The following is a 24,567-nucleotide window of genomic DNA, read 5'->3' on the forward strand; positions in this document are numbered from 1 at the left end:
CAGTGTGCAATAGGGATACAAACTGTTTTTTTTCCGAGCTAGGTAATTGATAAGAAAGGAGTTTCGCCACATGTGATGGCAATCCTACATTACCAGGGAAGCCCATGAATAGAGCAATTTCTCCCTCATGGAGAGAGCCAGGTAGGCAAGTATGGACAGATGTAACATGTGCAGAGATCTATATTGCAGTGTAAGAATAAAGCAGCCAGTATGTTCTCTAGACAGAAATAAAATAACATCCAAATCTAACTCTCTCTGCACATGTTACATCTGCCCCATCCGCAGTGCTCATGGTTTTGTCCATTAGAGGGAGAATTTCCTTTTCCAGGTGAAACAGAATAAGGCCCAGTGTGCGTATGGGGTAAAGAAGTGCAGATAGTCCAAAAAAATGGGCCAGCTCCATATATAACATATATACCCAGTACAGTATGTATGATGCCTATATGACATGTCAGGAACATGCAGCTTGTGTATAATACTGTATATTTCTAAACTGCCTGTGCTCTGACATCCCCGGGATTAAATTAGTTAAACACAAAACTGAACAGTTCCGACAACAGATGAGAAGCTGAGACAAAAATAACTCCATCAGGGTTTTTGCCATCTCTCCATTTCTGACCTGCATCAGTTTCCCGATCAGTGGAAGCGGGGTAGGACCAGGGGGAAGCTTCGGTCTCCTAAAAAAATGATTCCGCATAAAATAAAATATTATAAGAGCGATCAGAGCGGTGAGAATTGTCCCACAACTGAGTGACTCCATGTTCATTACAGCCGTGGTTGCTTCTGATTGTCCTCTAGCCTCTGTGTTTACATGGACTTGAGCCAAGAGGCCAGAATACGGAATTCTCTGTATCCTGCTCACTAACTGGATCTTTGCCACTTTTTAGTCTTAAAAGAACAGAGATGAAAAGAAGAGAAGAGGGGGTAAGGGTGACATTCCTATAATTGATGGGGCCTATTTAAGGCTCCGCAGTATGACGCACAAGGGAATGACATTTGCTGTTGAGAAAAAGATCTATTTTTTTTTTATCATACTAGCTACAAAACCATATCCGGTCAACAATCATAAGGTTGGCATGAGTTTCTCATGATTTCTTTTGTTTAAAACGACATGTTCATAATTTACCATCCCATTGGACATAAAGGGAGAATAATATGCAAAGCGACATGTCCAAAGCATGGCAAGCGCAGCGGACCATGAAAGGGGACACGGTACACTTATATGGTGTTTGTGTTGATCTATGTGTACACCAAAAAAAAGTGAAAAAACTTGTGTCGATCTAGTCACTGTCAATAACGTTCTCGACAATCTAATACTTGCATCTATCTTCCGTTACTGTCGACCCAGATTCCAGACGCTGTCGACTATATTTAGGCATCTAACTAGACCCATTCGACCACGAATGGTCAACCACGTGACTGTTGATCTAGAAGTTGTTAATCCGCTATACCAGAACCCTGACAAATATAATCACTTGTTAACCACTGGAAAAAGAAAAAATAACATTAAACAGTATTCTTCATGATATATTTAAATATCTAAAAATACCCCCCCCACACACACACACACACACACACACACACACACACACACACACACACACACACACACACACACACACACACTCCCTAGTATCTGTATTCCTCCATTGTGAAAATACTTTTCACACACACACACCCCCTTCATCAGAAATAGCCCCTCCCCCTGGGAGCAAAAGAGCTCCATAGTTATATAGCCCTCCCCTTTAGTGGTAATATCGTAGATCTCAGTAACAAATGCCCACAATGCCCTCCCCCTTCCTGATTGGTGCCTCGTTCCTATGTGTTATTATTTGATTATTTATTCACCCTCCCTGTCAAACATATACACCACAATAGTCACCCCCAGTATCAAAGTATTAACCCCCCCCCATTACTCATAGCCCTGCTGCAAATGCTGCAACTGATCTCTGTACATACCTAGATCAACAGAGCTGATGTAAAAAGAATTTACATACAGTATGTACAACACTAGTTTGGTTACCATTCCTGATAACAAATTCACTAGTATAAACAGTATATGAATGATATAAAACCACAGAATGATTACTTAGCAAGTGCAATGTGGCCAGAGTAAAATGTGTGCAGTGAGAATCACAAGGGATGTTTATATGGTGGAACATGGGCAGAGACTTGGAACTTCCAACTAATAATTTGCATTCCCCTGGTAAGGGCAGTGATTATTTGCTGAATAATAAAACACACTCACTATAACCCCTTCCTCTGCATTGGCTGCAGGCAAATACTTTCTTACCAATCCCTGCCTCTCAGCCTGATTCAGAGATGTGTGTTAACTCAATCTTAATGCACATTTCCAATAGTTTGAGTCAGAGCTGTGTACAAAGAAGCATTAATGCCCACCTCTGAATAAGCCCCTCTGTTCATAACATATACTACAGTCACCTATAGGATATTATCTAATATATGGCACTGATTAAATTAGCTGATGAGAAAGAAGCTACTGTTTACTCAACACAATTATAATTAAATTGATGGACTTACCAAATAATTTGTATCAAGATGAACCATTTAAAAACATGCATGCAAATTTGCAGCCTTGCGTATGGTTGTCACACGTTTAGCAGGTGTTTATAATAAACCTCTGTGTGGTATAAAGTCAATAGAAAGAAATATATACACTACTTGGAGCACTTTATACTGATTTAGAGGTGAATGTAATGCGTTTGTTTATGCAGTTGAGTGAATTTGTTTTTTGTACTTTGGGAGGTAATCAATTTGGCTTCAAAAACACAGGCATGTTGAAACTTTTTGGATGTGTCTGAGCATATCTGTAGCACGGTGGTGCACTGTGGCAATCATTCACATGACAAAACCAGGTTCATATTGCCCTGTAAATGATTGCCAGTTTTAACTCCTTCAGTGGTGGGTTTTCCTGGGGCAGGACAAACCTACCAAGGCAGGAAAACCCACCAATCAAGCTGCAGCCTCTCAACAGCCACCACCATAACATCAAGAAAGCAGACGCCAATGAGGATACATCTGTACAACATTGAACAGGATTAAGAATTACAGCATCAGAAATTGTTAAATTAAGTATAATCTGCTCTATGTTTAAATTGATGTAGCGCCATCACTATCACAAAAACGTTTCTTGTAACTTTGTAACTACTTTTTGGGGGTTTTAAGGAATAGCCCCATCCTGTGATAGTGAGGCTGCAAAACATCAAAAGCAACGCCCAAAGACCTTGCCTAAACCAAGATAGCCTCTACCTTCTGCATGTAGTGCTGCAGCCAGAAGCAGCAGCAGTGGCCCCGAGCAACCACTTGGGAAAGTTTGAGGCCACTCTTCGTGGCGCTCTTGTGTTCATGCGCCCGGACACACGAATGCCCAAGTGCTTCTGAGCGGCCCCGAACTTCGGGGGAGTGCTTTTCGGCAGAGGGGAGTGATCAGCTGGAGCAGGGAGTGCCTTGCATCAGCGGCAGCGGGGAGTACCGGGGCGCGGGGGGGGGGAGGTTTGCTGCTAGAAGGTGGTGCGCCAGTGGTGTTGTACCGTGCCCGCAGTGGCAGTGCAGCTCCACCCAGAAATAGCGGTTAATATCTAAGCAGACTCAGACAGAGACCCATACCTCTTGCTTTTACATTTTCCCCAAAGTGTTGTCTGATAATGCTGACTATAGTAATTATGCATGTTTTTAAATGGTTCATCTTGATACAAATTATTTGTTTAAGTCCATCAATTTAATTATAATTGTGTTGAGTAAACAGTAGCTTATTTCTCTTCTGCACACAGATATTCATTTGGCAGACTGGCAGTGAACAGGATTGAACTGGTTCTTAAACACATATACAAATGTTTCAGTTATGTAAATTCATCCCTATTTGTCTACACACATAGTATATGTTTTCTCTATTTTGTAATTTTATTCATTATCCTCTTCAATTATTCTACTAACATTTATGCAAACTGATTTTCACAGGGAAAAGGTCATGTGTTGCTGAAAGCTTGGTGCGTCTCCAACACTTCATTTTCTTCACCGTAATACTGCCAATGCTCACCCTGACATCTACATTGGTCCCCAACGTTCTTGATATCTCTCCTACAGAATGTGGCTTGGAAAACCTTCCTCCAGCCCACAATATAATCTATATTTCTTGTGTTAAATAAAATCAGTGAAACAGTTGCAATTTAGAAGTTTAATAATTTCCCATAATACGTTTCTGGCATGCAGAACTGTAATAATAATGTGAGGTGCCTAGCTCGAAGTAAGCAGTGCGGATGGTGTAATGGTCAGCATTACTGCCACACAGCACTGAGGTCATGGGTTCGATCCCCACCATGGCCCTAACTGTATGGAGTTTGTATATTCTCCACGTGCTTGCGTGGGTTTCCTCCGAGTACTCTGGTTTCCTTCCAAAATATCAAAATATACTGGTAAGTTAATCGACTGCCAACAAATTAACCCTGGAATGTCTGTGTGTGCATGTACAAGTGGTAGGGAATGTAGATTGTAAGCTGGGGCAGCGACTGATGTGAATGTTCAGATATATTCAGTGAAGTGCTGCGGAATATGTGTGCGCTATATAAATAACTGTTCGGGATGCTGATGTCCGCTGCATCAGACCACCAGTCATATGTATGTATCCCCCTACCTCCTACCTTTTGACTGTCTTTAAATACCCAGTTTGTTGTATCACTGTCTCCATTTGTAAAGCGCAACGGAATATGCTGCGCTATATAAGAGACCCAGAAAAAAAAATTATATTGAGCGCTGATTTGATAATATCAAACACTGCAGCTGTTACCTAAGGGGATTACCAAAACCCCTTAATAATAGGAAACAAGAAAAACCAGGATGGTACAGCGCTGTGCTTAATATTAATACATTTTTATTAAAAATAAATAGTATTTAGTGTAAATATATATATTGCATACTGTACATTAAACAATGTGGCCAACATTGGGACAGGCAAGACTAACACACATAAATGAAAAAGCTATTTTTCACTTTAGTAACTCCTTTTTAGTATCAATGTTAGTTGGTAAGTAGCAACACGCAGTTAGATCAATTTTCCTTTGTTAAAACCGGTTTATAGAAGTTCTGAGTTGGAGTGGAGAAGGCAACATCTCCTGCTGTGGCGGAGAAATGCGTAGAGGACCGGGGAAGCAAACTGCCAGTTGACAGAACAAGCGATTCCAGTTTCTGATAGGACCGCGTTGAAGTGCACTAGCGGTCTGAGAGGATCGATTTGGACTGCAAGCAGGATCCCTGTTGTTTTACCCAGATGTTCAATTGAGTATTAAACCACCAATACTGTATGTGCACATAAAATGGCAATTATTACCTATTGAACTTCTATTAACTGGTTTTAACAAACATGCTGCTACTAACCAACTAACATTGACACTAAAAAGGAGTTACTAAAGTGAAAAATAGCTTTTTCATTTATGTGTGTTAGTATTGTCTGTCCAAATGTTGGCCACATTGTTTTATGTATGAATTATATATATATATATATATATATATATATATATATATATATATATATATATATATATATATATATATATATACACTAAATACTATTTATTTTTAATAAAAATGAATTAATATTAAGCACAGCGCTGTACCATCCTGTTTTTTCTTGCGATATATATGAAACTGTTAATAAATAAATAAAATACATACTATATGACTTTTATAATTCACAGAAATGAACAGTGTAGATAAATTGATTACAGATGTCAGTTGGAGACTGAATATTTTTTAATTGAACACAATGGGACAGATTCTCTAAGCTTTAAAAGTGATAAAATTGAGAGTGATAAACAGCCAGCCAATCAGCTCCTACCTGCCATGTCACAGACCGTGTTTGAAAAATGTGAGGTAGGAGCTGATTGGTTGGATGGTTATCACTCTCCATTTTATCTCTTTTGCTTAGAGAATCTGGACCAAAATATAAGTAACAACAGTACTCCTGATTGGCCGCTAGGTGGCCAATAGCGCTATTCGTGGGGAGAAGCTGCAGGATTTAAACACACATCCTCCGGCTTCGCTTCAGTCCGTACTGGCATCGCGTACATCGTTTTTAAATTTTGCCAAGACCCTTGATGCCTACTTGGAGCGAAAAGGACGTACAGTAATCTATGCCGGAGGACCCCCGTGAGTATGGTTTCCTTCCACAGGTACCCCATATGGATTTTCTTCAGGACTGGCAGATGGAGGATACCTACCTACGTGTCAAGGTATGTAAGTATCTGTATGGATGGGCTGTGGGTGTAATAAAGTTATACTTTACTGGTGTGTGTGTGTTTATTTCACTATTTGTACTGGTGTGGAACTACAATTTCCAGCGAGCCCTTTAATGCCCCGCATGCTGGGACTTGTGGTTTTCCAAGTCCCTGCATGCAGTACAGACTTGATGGGACTCATAGTTCCACAGCAATGCACAATAGTTATTTCTATATTTACACATTTATCAGCCCAATGGACTTCAGTCTGGGCAAGTAAATTCTGGAGGGGGGGACTGCTTCATTGGGGCGTCCCCACTTCCCCATGATCCCTGCCCAGGCTGAGCGGTCAGGGGGTAAAGGCTTTGCCCGGGGAACTTGTTTAAAAAGCTTCCCCTGGCTGTGGCATTACCCTTGTGGCTGGTTGGCCCCAGTGCTGGTTCTTGAAATATGGGGGACCCCTTCTCGTTTTTTCACGGAACCAGGACCAACCCATGAGCCTGGTGCTAGTTTAAAAAAATCCAGGGGACATCTAGTTGGATTGCCTTGTAATTTTTTTAAACCAGAACCCGGGGCTGGATATGCTGAGGAAAGGGGGACCCCACGCCATTTTTTATTTCTTCCATTAAATGTCTCCCTTAGTGTTCATAGTGAATATGTTCAGGTAAGTTATCCGACAGCACAATCATTATTAAGTATTAGTAACATATTTGTCCCTGATTCTTTGTTTTGTTTTTTACTCAATCTCTGTCACATAATATTCCAGAACAATGCCAACACATCCATGGCAACGACAGCTGTTCTGGCAGAACCAGTTGAATCCGCCCAACTCCCACATTCCAGTGCAGCAAGAGAAGGAATACACAGTGTAAACTATCCTCGGATGCACTCCCAGTGTATTGAGTGGACATGGCTGACATTCAGAGTGTCACTGCTGTCTTGGTGGCTTTTGTAACTGTGATGTTAGCTCTCTCCTATGGGAAATATGTGTGGACGAGAAGGAAAATGCCACCTGGCCCGTTCCCTTTGCCTATTTTGGGAAACTATCTTCAGTTTCGGTCTGAGGGGCTAGTGTCTGGCTTAGTGAAGGTGAGTTCTCAGTTAATGTAGTGTTCCTTTCTATTGTGACCTTTGTGTGTTATGTTTCCTCGGAATGGGGTGAATAATTTGGTTGGGTTCCATCAGGGATCAGAGAGTGCTTATGTTAATGACATGTCTACTGGTTCAGTTCTTCCTTGGACAAGAATATGTTAAAGACCAGTCCATTACTTCATCCCCTCCTAGGACCAGAGTGCACCGCTGTACTGTACATGACACTTGTAAAGGGTCAGCCATTACTTTCTTCTTATATAGATGAAGTTATATCTCAATTGCATTACAGAGGAAGTACGATTTATTCAAATCAGATGTGTTATATATTAAAGGCAAAAAGTTATAATAGTTACAACAGATTTTAGTTTTATTTTAGTATCAGAAAAATAACAGAAAAATAACAGTAATTACATTGCTAACAAACACTATATATATATATATATATTTTTTTATTGTACAAAAATGACCAAATAACAATAAACACTGAAGCTGACATTGCTCTTTGTCCTTTATGTTCTACCACTGACCATAACCTCCATTGTGACTGATGTTTTGTATCTGCACATGCGCGGTTTTGCGCATGTGTAATCACAGGGTGCGTGCACCCACGGCAAACTTCCGGTTCGCCTACACGCGGAGGGGGGGCGGAGGAGGCCGGGAGGCGCCGGCCAACCCCATTAGCATATGGTAACGACCAGCGTTCCCTGGGCGTTCCCATGAGAATGCTGGTCATTCCCAGGCTGAGGCCGTGACGGACATGCAGGGGGCGGGCAGCTGACATCACCGGATGTCAACTGCCCGCCCTGTCCTTGCACAGGGCGCCCGCAGTTTAGAGTGACTATATAGGTCACTCTGAACTGCGTGCACGGGAGAAATCATTCGATGGTCGCGACCATCGAATGACTTCCCCGCCTGCGAATGGATGATTATGTAAAGGGAGGGTACTGCGTGCGAGGGGGGGGGGGCGGCACTGCGGGCGGAGGGCGGCGTCTGATAGAATTGCAAGGCTGCGAATTTCACAGCCTTGCGAGTCAATCAGAATAAGGCCCTCTATCAGCCTTTCTGCCAAGTGCCACATGCTCCAACAAGCCCATAAGACTCACTTCATAGAAGCCTATCACCTCTCTCTACTGAGCGTCTCAAGTAATAACCAATTCATAGGTCTACTGAGATCATTCTACTCAGCCGCGATCTGTCACTCTATGACTCTGCCCGTGTTATACACACAGGGGTTTATTCTGGTTGTTTTGCAGGGCCGCAAATTCACAGCCTTGCGAGTCCACCAAACCCCACCCTGTGAATGCCCTGCAAATGCCCGGACGTCCAACCGTCGCACAGGCTGCGAATGGATGTTTAATATAAAAAAACATTCGCAGACAGCGTGGAACACCCACAACTTTCGATGGTCACCGGCCATCAAAAGACGTGGAAGGTGCACACATACAGTATGAGTCAAGTCACATACATATGCGTGCATGCTTGGACGGAAATGGGTAGGCAGCTGACATCCCGTTCTCATATGGTGATTAGCCAGGCCGGCGCCCCACGCCCCTCTCCGCCCCCGCCTACTATGATTGGTGCATGCACCCGGCGAACACAATGTTCCTGCACATGCACATATGCAGAAATGCGCATGCGCACTAAAGAAGCATTGGTCCCCATGCGAACGCAGACTAGCTGCATGCGGACCAGAAAAAGAGCCACAGTCACAGATTGACAGATCTGGGCTATTGTATAGGAGATGGGTTAGGGAGTAGAGAGTAGGTGTAGAAGTAGAAACAAGCAATGAGGGGTTCCATGGGGCGGGATAGCCATGGGGGGGGGGGGGGGGGGGGTTGGGTGCAGACTGGACTAAAGCCAATTATGCTAAAAAAATGGCTACAGGAAACCAATGCACAGTGGTGAGCGGGCAAGTAACTGATAATGAAGTAAGAGGACCCTATCCATGATCTCTGGATGAATTAGCCTTTGGCTGACTGAGCTCCGGGTGCTGCTCGCTGTAGTAGCTGAGTCCCCCTCATGCTCTTCTGAGGTCTAGTCAATCTCCCCGTCCTCCTGTCTGCTCTTGACATATCTGGTTAGCTACTTTGTCCCTTGCTGACTGCAGCAGACAGCTGCTCAGAAGCAGCAACACAATCCAGCCGGGAGCGGGCCTGGCTGAGGCGGGGCTTATCAGGGGCGTGGCTATCAGTGGCACACGATGGGGGTCTCTCTTCCTCTGGAATTGTTGTCAGGCTGGTGGGTAACAGCGCATGCGTTCATGGGGTGTGCCGTGTGTTCCCCACACATGACACCGGGGGGTGGGAGCAATAGGGAGCCGGGCTCTGGAACTTGCTCGCCGGGCTACCCCTGCAACTTTGTCACGTCTCAGCAGTTGGATGAGCCCATACCTCCCATACCCATACCTCCCAACATGACCCTCTCCAAGAGGGACACCATGCTCTTCTCCTGCACTTCCCACTTGATGTATGATTACCATCACCTGTGTTGAAACACCTCTCTTATTAATTAACATGTTCACAAAAGAGGATGGCAATCATACATTTAGAGGAAAGTCCAGGAACAGAGTATGGTGGCCCTCCTAGGGAGGGTCATGTTGGGAGGTATGCCTACCTATGCTAATAGTGTTCCTTTAAGCAGCTGAGGTGTACAATAGCTGGGCAATATGGTGCACTCATCTCCTATAAGCCCAGATCTGTCACTCTGTGGCTGTGTGTATAATGCTAGGCGGAGTCATAGAGTGAAAGTTCAGTGCGCTGATAGGCTATTTGCCCCGATCTGTCACTCTATGACTCCGCCCAGCGTTATACACACAGTCACAGAGTGACAGATCTGAGCTATTATATAGGAGATGTATGTATGTAACTGTGTTCTTATCACTGTATGACATCTCAGACACTTTGTGATACTCCATTAATCTAACACACAGGTTCTCAAACTTGGTCCCCAGGACCCCACACAGTGCATGTTTTGCAGGTCTTCACACAAAATCATGTGAAATAATTAGCTCCACCTGTGGATCTTTTAAAATGTGTCAGTCAGTAATGAATGCATCAGTTGGGTGACCTGGAAAACATGGGCTGTGTGGGGTCCTCAAGGACTAAGTTTGAGAGCCCCTGAAATAACACGTTCAGTATGGAGGATTGTGTAGGTTTCCACAGAGGGGTCATGTTTACTAAGTGCAGAATTTAAAACAGCAATAACTAATAAGAATGCATTATTGGAAACCAACTGCTGTGTTAAAATACCATAGAGAGTAAATTTAGAGGAACCATTTATTAAAAACAGTTACTATTTACTATCGGGGAAGTTCACATACATATAAATATTATGTTCCTGATACTGAGTCACAGGCACGAAAAGTGTAGATCAAATGATATGGAGGGGGTGCTCCGCAGCGAGTTGTTCTGTCAAGTAGCTGCTACAGTACTACAAATTACTGGGGGTAGTAACTGCCCCAGTCACAAATCGTATACAAGAAACAATAAAGTGGGTAACAGCTCTAAAACACTGGTATTAAAAGATTAACACATTTATTGATTATTTTTTTTTTTTTTAATAAATGAGAACTAGTCAAATTAACATGTATATTATGTGTGGTTGTGATGTATTTACCCATGGATTCCACACTGAGGGCCTTATTCTAGTTCACTCTTTCTGACAAATTCCTTCTTAGATGGACAAAACCATGTGCACTGCAGGTGGGGCAGATGTTACTTGTGCAGAGGCAATTAGATTTGGGTGGGGTTTTACTTCAAAGTAAATTATGCCCCCTGCATATCGCCACACCAGCGGGTCGTCAACAGGTGGCGACCGCTGACAGGGGAGCGGGAGCTGGAGCTGTCTGCAAACTATACCGAGCACAGCTAAATACCGGCTATCAGTACATCGTGGGCTAACTAAAAAACAAATTCATTTCTGTTGGTTGCTCATAGGGAGCTATCCGTTTTATTACTCCCACTTCTTCACATGAGAAGAATTCCTATGAACTATAAATAAAAAGGACAATCAGCTGTTAAAAACAATTTTTTTAAATATTTCCATATTAGAGTGCAAGCGGAATATATTAATATATATTTTATATACCTATTTTTATGAACCTGTACCATTGGTATAATTTTATATTGTGTGTTATTATTTAGTAATACATTTATTTTGATTATATCCAATTATGTGGTGCTCTCTGGATATATGCGAGTATTCGCATATATCTTTTCCTTTACTCATTAGGTTCTATAGAAGTTATGCTACACCTAGAGCGCAGAAAAGGGCCACAACCCCCCCCCTTTTTTGTGATATGTGTGTGTGTGTGTGTGTGTGTAGTCTGTCTTCATTGAAAAATGTTTTTGTTTAACTTTTACATTTTTCAGCTGTAAAGATTTCACTGATATTTATATGCTACTTTCACAGATGTCTGAAAATTACGGCCCCATTTACACTATCTATTTGGGCGACAGACCCACTGTCATTTTGACTGGGTACCAAGCCATAAAGGAGGCACTGTTAGACATGGGAGATGACTTTTTGGATCGAGGATATTTGCCTTTATTTATCCGTATATTCAATAATGGAGGTGGGTACCGAATACTGCATTATACCAGAAAATAACATACTGTATTCATTGTATAGTAAGCCAGATAACAGAACCATGCACCTACATGGTACATGTTTTGTTACTTATTTTTCTGGGGTCTTGCACCATAGGTGCATTCATGGCAAAACAATAGCTTTCAAAATCTGCGCAGTATGAATTTTGTCCCTAAAACATGGCGATGCCATGTTTTTGGAGACCTGCACATGCACAGTAGGCATGATGCCAGAGTCTACAGCCCCTTTCTATGTTAAAATGCCCCAAAACTACAGTTTCTATCAGACTGTGGGACATGAAGCTCAGTTTGAGTTAGCTAATATCATAGCTCCCAACTGTCATGAATTTTAGGACTGTGTCGTGTCCTGACCAGGGCCGGAAGTGTCCTGCAGTAAGGGGGCAGTTGGAAGTCCCCCCTGAGCAGAGCAGTTGTGAATAGAACTGGGGGCAGGGCCAACAGTTCACAGACCGCTGGCCATGATCCCCATAGCGGTGATTATGGGGAAGTAGCCTTTTGTGAGTGCCACAATCGTAGGCCATAGCCCCAGGTCGGATGGCCGCATTCCCAAAATTTGGAAACATTTCACCCCTAAGGTGGGAGGTATGTAATATGCTGAGCCATATTTCAAATGTCCGTCAGTGCTGGTTATTGTATTAATTTGTGCACTGTTCATTGTAATTTCATTTTGCGCCACTTGATCAAGTCAATTACGAATTTTGTCGATATTGGTGGTTTGAGCCCCTCAGCAGCCAAGGAGCTGTTTACCGTGCATGCCCCCAACATACATCCCATATCTGAAGCCCACAGATATTAGACAGCTTTATTTTTACACTGCAATTTAGATTAAATTTTGAACAACCCCACCCAAATCTTACTCTCTGCACATGTTACATCTGCCCCCCCCCCCCCCTGCAGTGCAACATGGTTTTGCCCATTTGTGTGCTTTTCTGCTTTGCCAACAAAGCCAAATAAGGCCCTTGGAGCAATTATTTTGAGAGCAAGAGTTGATGAGGGGATGTGTTTTTTTTAATAATATTTAATAAGAGGGTTGATTCTATTAGGTGCGGATGATTTGCGAGTTCGAATCATCACGGCACCGGCGCACTTTATGCTGGACAGAATTCGCCTAAATGCCCTTGCACCTCCAAAGGTGCGAGCAATTGTAGGTGAATTCTGGCCAGTGAATGTGTGAGATCAGCTTATTTTGGGTGCCATTGCCAGCATTAAAACGTGTTGGAACACCACCTGAACGGCACCTTGCACCCTTCGGAGCTAATAGGAACTACCCCAAATTATTTTTAAGTTTAATATGTATGATATAATATATTTTTGGTGAACTACAAGTGCCAATGTAACTCATGCCTGCCATCCATGATACTTAAGCTTCAACATCACAGGTCTGCTCCCAGCACAGTTTGCAACAGTGCTAGGTGATGATCATCCTAATCATCACCATCATTGGTACGCCTCAGACATGTATACCTCTAATTGTGTGGCAAACTATTAGAACATGCTCCTATTTTGATGGCCAACACCTGCCCACTTCTTCCTATCCTCTGTTTCAACTTTCTAAGGCGGGTAGCCAATCCTGGATCCCATCTGTCAGTACGTCCGGACATCCGCAGCCCTGGCCCGCCTGCTGATCGGCAAAAAGGGGGCATGTCTGTGAAAACAGCCGTGGACTGTCGAGATCCGGCCGTGATCCTCGACAATCCACAGCTGTTTTTTGGCAAAACGGCTCCAACTGCTTTTAAAGCCAGATCTGTTCTGATAAGCTGCCTCTTCAATGCTACAGTACAGTAGGAGCAAGTTTCATCTTTGCTCCTTTGGCCATGGCTAGCCATGGCTATTCTATTGTTCTCAGCTGCAATACGTATTGTATTGCAGCTGAGAACAATAGAATAGCCATGGCTAGCCATGGACAAAGGAGCAAAGATGAAACTTGCTCCTACTGTATGTCTAAGCTACAAATAAACTTGCATGCGGACAGATATAAATGATTAATGGAAACAGAGGAGCTTGCATCCAACTCTAGATAAGGCCCACAGTACATTTGGTGATCTCAAGGAGGATTTTATCTGTGGTTAGCTGTAGATACACTACAGGGCACAAAATAAGTTACACAAGATAGGTTTATTTATATTAAAACAGACACTGATGGTTTATGCACTGTGCAGCACCATGTAAAACAATTGCCATGAATTTATATGGAATATACTGTACAGTACCTTGAAAATGAAGCAAATTAACATACTGAACTGTACATACTGTACTGATGAGCTGTACTGTACCTACTGTACTGATGAGCTGTACTGTACATACTGTACTGATGAGCTGTACTGTACATACTGTACTGATGAGCTGCACTGTACATACTGTACTGATGAGCTGTACTGTACATACTGTACTGATGAGCTGTACTGTACATACTGTACTGATGAGCTGCACTGTACATACTGTACTGATGAGCTGTACTGTACATACTGTACTGATGAGCTGTACTGTACATACTGTACTGATGAGCTGCACTGTACATACTGTACTGATGAGCTGTACTGTACATACTGTACTGATGAGCTTCTGCTGCAATTTATATTTGTACACATTTATGCTGTTTTAGGATTAGCTCTCGCCAATGGAGAGTCCTGGAAGCAGTTAAGACAATTTTCTCTTATGACTCTAAAGGATTTTGGAATGGGTAAGAAGAGTTTAGAAGAACCCATACAGGAGGAGGCTCATTATCTTGTGGAGCACTTCAAAGGCTTAAATGGTGGGTATATTGTACTATAAGGGTATATTGTACTGTAAGCCCAAAGGGGCAGAGTGTCAAACTGAAGTTGAACCAAACTCCTAATGACAGTATTTATTGTGGAACAATCATTATTTAGAATGTTTGATGGGGATATATCATTGTCCTGCTGATCAAAACCTTGGTCCCTAGTACTTCAGAATTGTTTGAATTGTCTTAAAAATGTATGCTGTCCCACCTGCTGGTCCATGTGTAATAGTATAACATTTCAAATGTGTCACCCTTTTCATATTTGCCAATCAACTTATTGATTATGTAATTATTCCATACCTCAGCTTCAATTGTAAATAGTAAATTGATAGGCAACATTCTTCATAAAAACTGAGCATCATGGTTCCCAACCCTGGTCCTCAAGTACCCCCAACACTGCATGTTTTCAAGGAGTTCTCATTATTTAAATTATTGGTACTTGTTTCCTAGCACGGCCACACCTTTTCATTCCCCTACTATCCACGCCGGTGTGGAGTTGAGAATATAAAGTGTGGCGAGCGCAGCGAGCCACCGAGCCCGAAGCGTGGCGAGCAAGGCGAGCCCCGCGAGGGGACGCGTATACCTTCACAGGTATATGCGTCCCCTCGCGGGGCTCGCTGCGCTCGCCACGCTTTGGGCTCGGTGGCTCGCTGCGCTCGCCACACTTTATATTCTCAACTCCACACCGACGTGGATAGTAGGGGAATGAAAAGGTCCGAGGAAGCGCACCGCTGCCCCTCGCGGGCTCGCTGCGCTCGGCACGCTTCGGGTTCGCGTCAATCGTGGGGTGACAACGGGGCCATATATAATGTGAAATGGGTCATATTGGCCCATTTCACATTGTTTCCTATGTGAGATGGACTTAATCAAGTCCATCTCATCTTGTGCCATTATAATGGCACAAGACCGACGCGATGCTCCCGATTTCAATGTTAAAAATTAATTTAACATTGAAGCCTATGGAAAAATCGCGGGCATCGCGTCGGTCGCGTCGGGGGCAATGTTAATGGTCGCGACCGACGGGATGCCCGCGATTTCGCCTTTGCCGGCAAAATGGAGCTGATTTCAAAGGAGATCCGGTCCATCGCGGGCATCGTGCACCTTAACTTTAAGGTACACGATGCCCGCGATTGTGGCCGTGCTAGGAAACAAGTACCAAATTATTTTTAAAAGATTTATAGGTGAAGCGAATTATTTCACTTGTGATTCTATGTGGAGATATGAAAAACATGCACTGTGTGGGATACTTGAGGACGAGGGTTGGGAAACATGCACTGTTAGGGGTACTTGAGGACCAGGGTTGGGAACCACTGTTCTAACATATAACACTTTTTATATTTATTTAGAGCAACCATATGACCCAAGCAACACTCTGACCTGTGCTATCTCTAATATTATGTTAAATCTACTAATGGGGACACGCCATGACTACAATGACAACAAGTGGATGGAAGTTCTCCATGACACAAGCCGGGCTTTTCATATCCTGTCGTCAAAGTGGGGTCAGGTGAGGAGGGCCTTTTGCAGCCTTCACTTTAAAATATATAGTATTACTGACTATAAAGAGGATATCAAAGCAAGCACAAAATGAAGATATATTTATTTGGCGATACAGACATCATGTCCAATGTTGACAGTCATAATCTTTTTTACCATGAAAATGTTGACAAAGAACATGCCAATATCTGCATAAGGACCACATGTTCACAATGCCCACTTGGTGAAATGCAGACATGTGAAATGCAGACATTCCCAGAATGGAAATGCTTCAAGAGAAGAGGGTTAAGGTTAAGCTGTGGGAGCTGAGGTTAAGCTGCAGGAGGGTAGTTAGGATAACGCTATGGGGGCGGCGGTTAGGACTTGGCTTCGTGAGCAGAGGTTTAGGTTAGGCTGTGGATTTGAGGTAAGTCTTAGGCTTCAGTAGCAGACAGTTAGGGTTAGGCTGCAGGAGGAATGGCTAAGGTTAGGTTGTGGGGGAGAGCAGCATAGGTTAAGGTGGATGCATTACAACCAGACCTGCTGAATGCCAGACCCGGATGTTGATATTTCATCAGAGTCCAAATGGTGAATGCTGATGTGGCAAAATGCCAACATGCTAAACATGTCACCATTGTTAACATGTCAACATTTCATGTAGATATTTTGAATGTTACCATGATAAATGCTGATGAAATATATCCAACCCATTTAAATGCATTTTGTTACACATTTATTCACTGCAGTAAATCATCATTCTATTTCTTAAAGGTTTGATGTATTTACAACAATCATTGTTTCACAGTTCCCCACAGCAGGGGGCTGCGAGTCCTATACTCACCCATCCATGCGCTGCACTGTGTTGGCAGCCAGGTGGACGGAATAGGCAGCAGGAAGGTAGCGGTCCCAGTGGATCTCTTGCGTGAACAGCCAGAAGGGTGTGGTGCAGGTTTATTCGGACTGCATCGGGAGGCTGGCACCGCCATCTTGGTTTAGGGCAAGTGTTTGATTTACCAGCCTGAGCTCTGTTCGGCCTCCTAATTGTTGTAAACCAATAGTAGCCACCCTCAGGGTATATATAAAGGAAGTACTTTGGGAAAATGGTTGTCAGTACAAAGGCTTTCCTGCATTGAGAGTGAGTCAGAGGTTATTGCTAAATTGGTCAGTCCTGCTTGTTTCCTTCCCAACCCAGCAGAACCTCAGTCGCTTGCTCTGACCTTGCCCATTCTATACCACCTGTCTACCGGATCTTGGAAACTCTATCCTATGGAAACTCTATCCCATGCCTGACACCTTCCTGTTTTTACCAATCTTGCTAGCCAGCCGGGATAGATCTGGAAAGTATCCTCCTTTTGGGCTCCGTCCCCACATTACCATCAGGTACCCAGTTTTCCGGATCTTCTTGACTTCTCAAACTCTTCCATTTTCCAGTCCAGTAAATCTGGAGCCTATTCAAATATTTCTTCATCATACTCCGTTTGTCATAGCAGATCGATTTGACCATATGTAGTGCTTTTATTTAATCCTAACCCAGTTGATATAATTTTCAATTCAGAAAAGCCAGTTTGTATACAATCATAGCAATATGAAAGTATTGTAACAATGTGTACCTGCATGAATGCAGTATATGTTCTGTACACATAAATGGAATATACTATATTTGTTGTATGCTTTTTCTATAGCATCATTGACTTGTATTGACAAACGTAATTCATTCTGCAGCTATATGATCTGTTTCCAACAATCATGGACTATTTACCTGGACCTCATAAAAAAATGTTTAATCTTCTCAAACCACTAAAAAATGATATGAAGGAGAACATCAGGACTCATCAGGAGACGCTGGATCCCGCCTGTCCTCGAGATTACACCGATTGTTTCCTCATCAGAATGAAACAGGTCAGACAATACATAGAACAAAACGTAACTCATACTCCATTCTCTTGTTGTAGATGCTTTAAAAACTAACTGAATGCCGTAGATCATTATTGATTACTAGACTTATGCTGGCCACACATCAGACCAACTTTCCTCCAACCATCCCACTAGTTGGTTGGATGGAATAAAAATCTGGTACTGGATAGGAGAAAATGTAGTTTGTTATTAAGTAATTTGTTTCCCAAATCGGAAAATGGACAACAACTGTCACTCAGACAATGTACTGTAGTTGGACCTATTTGATTTAAACAATTTCACTGAATGTTTTTGTCCATTCTCCTGAGTTTGTGAGCAAATTGCTTATTGGCATTTGTACTGTGTATAGGGGCGCTGTTGTGATTGAGGTGCACAGTAAAGTGTTACTCATTCCTGGCAGTGACTTGGAAGCAGCTAAACAGACACAAGGAGATGGCCTTATAGTCCAATGGACGTGTCATGGCCGTGGCTTGGGTGTGTTGCTGAAGTATTTTCATTCACAGGCCCATCATATACTGTATTAACTTTGTAGGCAATGATATGAAGGCATCTGTCATTGAGTTGGGGCAGCAGATGGAGGTGCCCAGTGATGGATATTACCAATGGACTCCAGGACTGAACCCCCTCAGTTAAATCTGCCACCTCAGCTCAGTGTCAGTGAGCCAGATGAAGTCTGTGACTGCACTGATACGCAGTCAATTCCCACTGAGTCAGTCAAAGATATTATAGACAGACCCAGGTTGGGGGTTGGGGGGTATTGGGGGGGAGTGCCAGACTAGGCTGTGATTAGCACACACACATTCTGGCCACCACTTTTTCCCATGTACCTATCCCAGCATTGCACATGTGCCAGAACCTGGCTGAAAGGGGCTGGTAGTCTCTCTATGCATGAGTATCGGCAGCTCCTGTTACCCCAGGCAGGATGAAGCCACCTCTGGTAGGGCCTAAAAATGGACCAGGCGGTATTGCAACATCTACAGACTCTCATAGTCTTGCACATTCATTGGAATGTATGTACACCAAGGAAGTGCTTTCTAGCAGCAATTGTATAAAGTCGTAGTTCGGCAACCACCATAGACACAGAAGTGGCCACATCTTTATTCACCACTGAATAATATACAAAGTGGTTCAAACATAGAAATACAGTACCCGTTGGGTATTCAGATAATTTCTTTTTTTCAAATTTTTTTTTTTTTTTAAATAGTGGAGAATTTTTGCATTTGTATACCAATATAATAATAATCATTATGATAATAGTATTTCAGGCATCTCCATTGCTGGATATGTAACTTTACTATAAAGCTTTTCAATAGCCTATGCTTTTTGTTTGCATAGGCAAAAAAAAGGTACTAATCAGACCCCCGATTATCCAATTGCAGCAATTTCCGCCAATATTGAAAGCATTTTCCGCCAATGCCTTTTCATTATTTTTGATCCAAAAGGAAGTGTTGAAAAATGCCTCAAAAAGCGGCAAAAATGGCAGCAATTTCACCGGCAAAGTGACAAAAAAATGTGGATCGATGGCTAATTTAAAAATCCAGGTCTTTTTCTCTAATTCGGAATCTTTTGCCTTCGCAATCAGCACTAATTTAGTACCCCCCATAGAATTTCCAAGTTTTAAATTTGCAAGATGGCATTTATTTTCTATGGGTCATGACCTTTACCAGTGGAAAAAAAACACTGATGCAAAAAATACTATGGCTTCTTACTATGGAATGGTTTAATAAACAATATTCTTCAAAAAATACAATACATTGGCGGTCTTTGTTTATCTTCACAGGATGAGAAGACTCCCAATTCTCCTTTTAATATGATAAACCTCAACGCTACTGTGTTTGACATGTTTTTAGGGGGATCTGAGAGCACTTCACTAACAGTGAACTTTGGTTTCTTGGTATTGATAAAGTATCCTGAGCTACAAGGTAAATCATTAACCAGTAATGTCACACAGTTATAATAAGAGAGAACTTGTGTCTAAACTGTGTAAACTGTTCTCTCCTCTACTCTTTCATGTTGATGTTATTTACTGTTCCTGAGGTCCAGTTTCCAAATTCCTTGGCAATGCCCACCATTTTTTCTACTGAAATATCTTTTAAGCTGGCGCAATGATGGAGTAAAAATCGGAACTACCTGTCAACAAAAAATTAGTAATAGTAATAATCAATAAGTTAGCACAAATGCTAGAGGTTATTTGGCACAGGTAGTTCAATTGAGACGCTTGACACAAGTATGAAACAATATATGTACAATAAGTATACCTATATGTAGCCTCCGTCCAAGAGACACAGTATGAGACAATGAGCTGCAATATCGGGTGGGGAAGCACAGAGTTAGTACAGATTATAAGTTTGGGTCAGACACTGAGTATTTCTGCTATTCTGTGATATTACAATACCGGATATTCCCAGTGAGTCCTGCCCACAGGTACTAAGCCGGCCAATCATTGCTTAGCTGCTGAGATCGGAACGGAATCAAGCGATCCAGTGATCACCTGACCAGTATGGTAGTAAAATTTTCAGAGTGAGAGAACACACGTGTTGATACCCAAGGAAAAATAAGTGCCTCTGCTTTCAGAAGTGCCAGCAGTATCTCACCCTGTTACCTGCCTGCATTGCAGGGAGATCAAGATATGGCACGACTGATGAGAGAGCATTGAGCAGGTCTATAGGTAAAAATTGGGTCGGTGTCTGTAGCGTGTCTCACCTTCTGCTGTCCACCATCTACTGGATGTATCCAATGGTGGATGAGAGAGGTGAGCAACGCCAACACCTTCCCTAAAATATCAGTTGAAAGATAGAATGAGGTGAGAACAAAAGGAAGGTCTGCTCATTTAACCCCTAATTGCATAGGTCCAACAAAAGACTAATTATTTAATTGAAATAGTAAATGGTAATAGTAAATGTGTCCTCGCTGCTGGTGCAACTGGTTAGCCACCAGTATCCGTATAGTATTACTGGGACCTCTGTGGCAGCCTGAGGATATTTCTCATAAATTGACTGGTCCGTATGGTTTTTGTTGGTGGGGTTTGGGTAAATTGACATCTGTCATTCCCCAGCCAAATGACCACGCAAAATAACAACCGGTTGCCGTGGAATTCAATCTTTGCAGATAAAACATTGAGATAACAGTGCTAATAATTGTAGCTGCACAACCAATTGCGCGATAATCAATAAACTATGACCACAATGTTACCCCTCACTGGTGTTAATAATAATAAGTGCTATAATACTCTGGATGTTATAAACAGCAGACTTCAAATGTTTCTTTAGATAAACTAAACACTTTTTGCTCTGCTGGTAACAATAGTACCACAAAGTTGCAAAAAAATGTAAAGGCAGATATATATGAGACTTCTGTTGATTTTTTATCATGACCAAATGCCACTGGCATACCTGAGGTTAATAAGACTTTAGAACAGCACAACAGTTTTCAGCTGATACGTATGTATGCATACAGGCTGGATTGCACTTAAGGGTGCTGCAAGGTATTTGTGCCAGAGTGTGGGAACAAAAAGAGGGGAAAGTGAGGAATGAAAGACTTAGCTGGCTTAGCTGTGGAGCGGCACCCATCCTCAGATTGACAGAATGCGCCACGTGGATGCCGGGATCAGCGGTGAGGACGGCAACCGGAGGGTATTCAGGCGGGGAGCGGCGCCCGTCACCGAAATTGATGGGAGACGCCGCAGGTGATGGTTGCCGGAATCTGCAGTAAGACGGAGGCTGGGGGGTGTGTCAGAGCCGTCCTTCTGACACGTGTTTCGCTGGGGCTTTCTCAAAGGACGCTGTGAGGACAGTGTTCTGGCGCTAGCTTTAAATGCGCTAGTCTGACCAATGGCGGCCGGGGGTGGTGCAACGAGTACACTGATCTGACATAGCTGGGCGATTTGCTTGTGATAACAGGTGTAATAACCATGGTTTATCTTAATGGAAAACAGGCAGGCATAACACTTTAATAGTGTTGATTCTGGAGACCAAAGGTGAATGTAAAAAAGTGGTACTGGTAATAAAGAAATTAAGAATAATAGGGACAATGAAAATTAATAAAAATAAAAAAAATAAAAATAAAATAAATTAAAAATAAAAAAAATAAAAAAATAAAAATAATAATAAATATAAAAATAAAAATAATAAAAATAAAAATAATAAAAATTATAAATATAAAAAAAGTGAAAAAAGACAAATACATATAAAAATAATAATAAAAATAAATATAAATAAAAATAATAAATATAAATATACAGAAATATATAAGAAATAATGATAATGATGTAAATGATAGTAAATAAAATGATGGTACAGACAGCTCAAGAAATGGAGAGATATAAATGTATCGATAGATAACCGTGGACGATATAAACATGTTGGGATCGATTGAGTGAATGGAATTGAAGATGGAAAAATTAGGTGAGAGGATAAATGAATATGTGTTTAATACACGAGGTGAATTACGTCATAGTCACTGATGGTATGGATCAGAGGCAAAATTTCCAAATTACCTCTATGAGAGGCGGAGGGAGAAAGAGTGTGTGAGCACCCAAAGGAAATATAAGGATGGCCAGGGATGCCTGCATTTATACATATGATTTTGGTTTTGATTTTTATTTTTATTACTTTTATACATTTTATAGTTTATTACTTATTATAGTTTATTTAATTTTTATTATTATTAATTGCCGTCATGTTAGTGCTAGGCTTAACTGGAGGTTAGCTGAGATAGCTATGAAACAGCCTGATTGACATAGGGAGACTGGCACGGTAGAACTAGGATATGAGTAGGATTGCGAGAAGATGGTTGGACATTGGGGAGTAGCATAATCATGGTGTCCAGGATGGATTTTATGTTGCGGGACACAAGTGCAAAAGGACACTTGTTGTGGGACACGGGTGCTTATGGACATCTATGATGAGTGTGCTCACCGTGTTAAATGAGAGCACTGTTCGTCAGGTTAGGCACTGTCACCTCCATGGTTAAGTAGGTGCAGACTACAGATCTGGGTGTCCCTGGTGGGGACATGCGTCGCTGAGGCCATGGTTTTAGCTATAGTCACTACTATGTGATGGAGGAGGGGATTATTTCAAAAATGCACTGACGTTAATTCCTTCATTCAGTCCAGTGGGAGCCAGGGATCCCAGGTGAAAAATCCACCAACTTTCTTTGCGTAAGAGTGCTTGGTTAATGTTGCCACCCCGTCTTCCCAGATGAATTTGCTCCAAGCCACAGAATTTTAAGTCCTTAGAGTTGGCGGAATGTTTTTTCAGAAAATGGCGTGCGACTGAGGTAAGGGTCTTCCTCTTTGATTGGTCACTGGCTGCATTCCTGATGTTACCCAGGTGTTCGAGTATTCTTTGTTTGAGTGGCCGGGATGTCATTCCGATATAGCGTAATTGACACGGGCAGGTAATGCAGTAGTTTACATTCTGAGTTTTACAGTTGTAGTGTTCCCTGATCATGATGGTTTCGCCATATCTGTCCACAATGGATTTGGTGTTGATAATGTGGGCACATGCTTTGCAGTTACCACACGGGTAGCTCCCAGTTGTCTGATGTCTTTTGGGTTGCGTTTTGGAGTAATGACTACACACAAAGTTATCTTTCAAATTCGGGGCTCTGCGCCAGCTCATATCCACCTTGGGGTTCAGATTGGCAGCAAGATTATTATCAGAAAGTAGGATTGGCCAGTGTTTTTGAATAATATTTCTGATATCTCTCCACTCTTGGCAAAAGTTGTCTACAATTCTGATGGTATTGGTGGTTGTTGCCTTAGGGGAGGTCTGAAAAAGAAGTTGGTCGCGGGGTGTAGTAGATATCGCTTTTTTGGATTTCTTGATCAGTCTCTTGGAATATCCGCGTTCCTGGAGTCTGTGAAATTATTCTACGATCTTTTCCTCAAAGATGGTGTCATCCGAGCAATTGCGTCTGAGTCGCAGGAACTCTCCCTTAGGCAGGTTGTCAATGGTGGGAGGGAAATGGGAACTAGAACTATGTAGTAAACTGTTGGTGGATGTGGATTTGCGAAATATCTCTGTCGAGAGCATATTGTTAGTGCCTCTGTAGATCCTTTGATCCAGGAAGCTGATGCTGTTGCTGTCGCACTCCAAGGTAAATTTTAGATTCAAGTTGTTGGTATTCAATCCATCCACAAATTGGATGAGGTGGTCTTTTGTCACCTTCCAGATGATGAGAATATCATCTATGTACCTCATCCAACTGTGAATACATTTGGTATCCAAATCATTTTGGAATACTATTTCCCTCTCCCACCAGCCAAGGAAGAGGTTCACATAGGTGGGCGCACAAGCTGCTCCCATCGCGGTACCTCTTCCTTGGATGTAGTAGTGGTTTTCAAACACAAAGTACTTTTTCCGTAGCACAAAATTCAGGAGCTCCAACAGAAATTAATGAAAAGGGGTAATGCCTTCCATCTGCATGAAATATCGTACTGCCGGGATACCAAGGTCATGCTTGATATAATTGTATAGAGCCACAA

General features: G+C 42.3%; 1 protein-coding gene across 1 annotated transcript in view; it reads left to right on the forward strand.

Moving 5' to 3' along the window:
* Positions 1–7,072: 7,072 nt before the first annotated feature.
* Positions 7,073–24,567, forward strand: part of LOC146035941 (cytochrome P450 2A6-like) — a 43,307-nt gene continuing 25,812 nt past the window's right edge. Inside the window, exons 1-6 of the mRNA XM_083159664.1 lie at positions 7,073–7,319; positions 11,733–11,895; positions 14,532–14,681; positions 16,037–16,197; positions 17,889–18,065; positions 19,861–20,002. Of these exons, the coding sequence (XP_083015790.1) occupies positions 7,140–7,319; positions 11,733–11,895; positions 14,532–14,681; positions 16,037–16,197; positions 17,889–18,065; positions 19,861–20,002 (973 nt within the window). The 5' untranslated portion in view covers positions 7,073–7,139. The remainder of the gene's footprint in view (positions 7,320–11,732; positions 11,896–14,531; positions 14,682–16,036; positions 16,198–17,888; positions 18,066–19,860; positions 20,003–24,567) is intronic.

The sequence above is a fragment of the Crinia signifera genome, chromosome 9 (assembly GCF_055691185.1).
Source record: "Crinia signifera chromosome 9, ASM5569118v1, whole genome shotgun sequence".
NCBI lineage: Eukaryota > Metazoa > Chordata > Amphibia > Anura > Myobatrachidae > Crinia > Crinia signifera.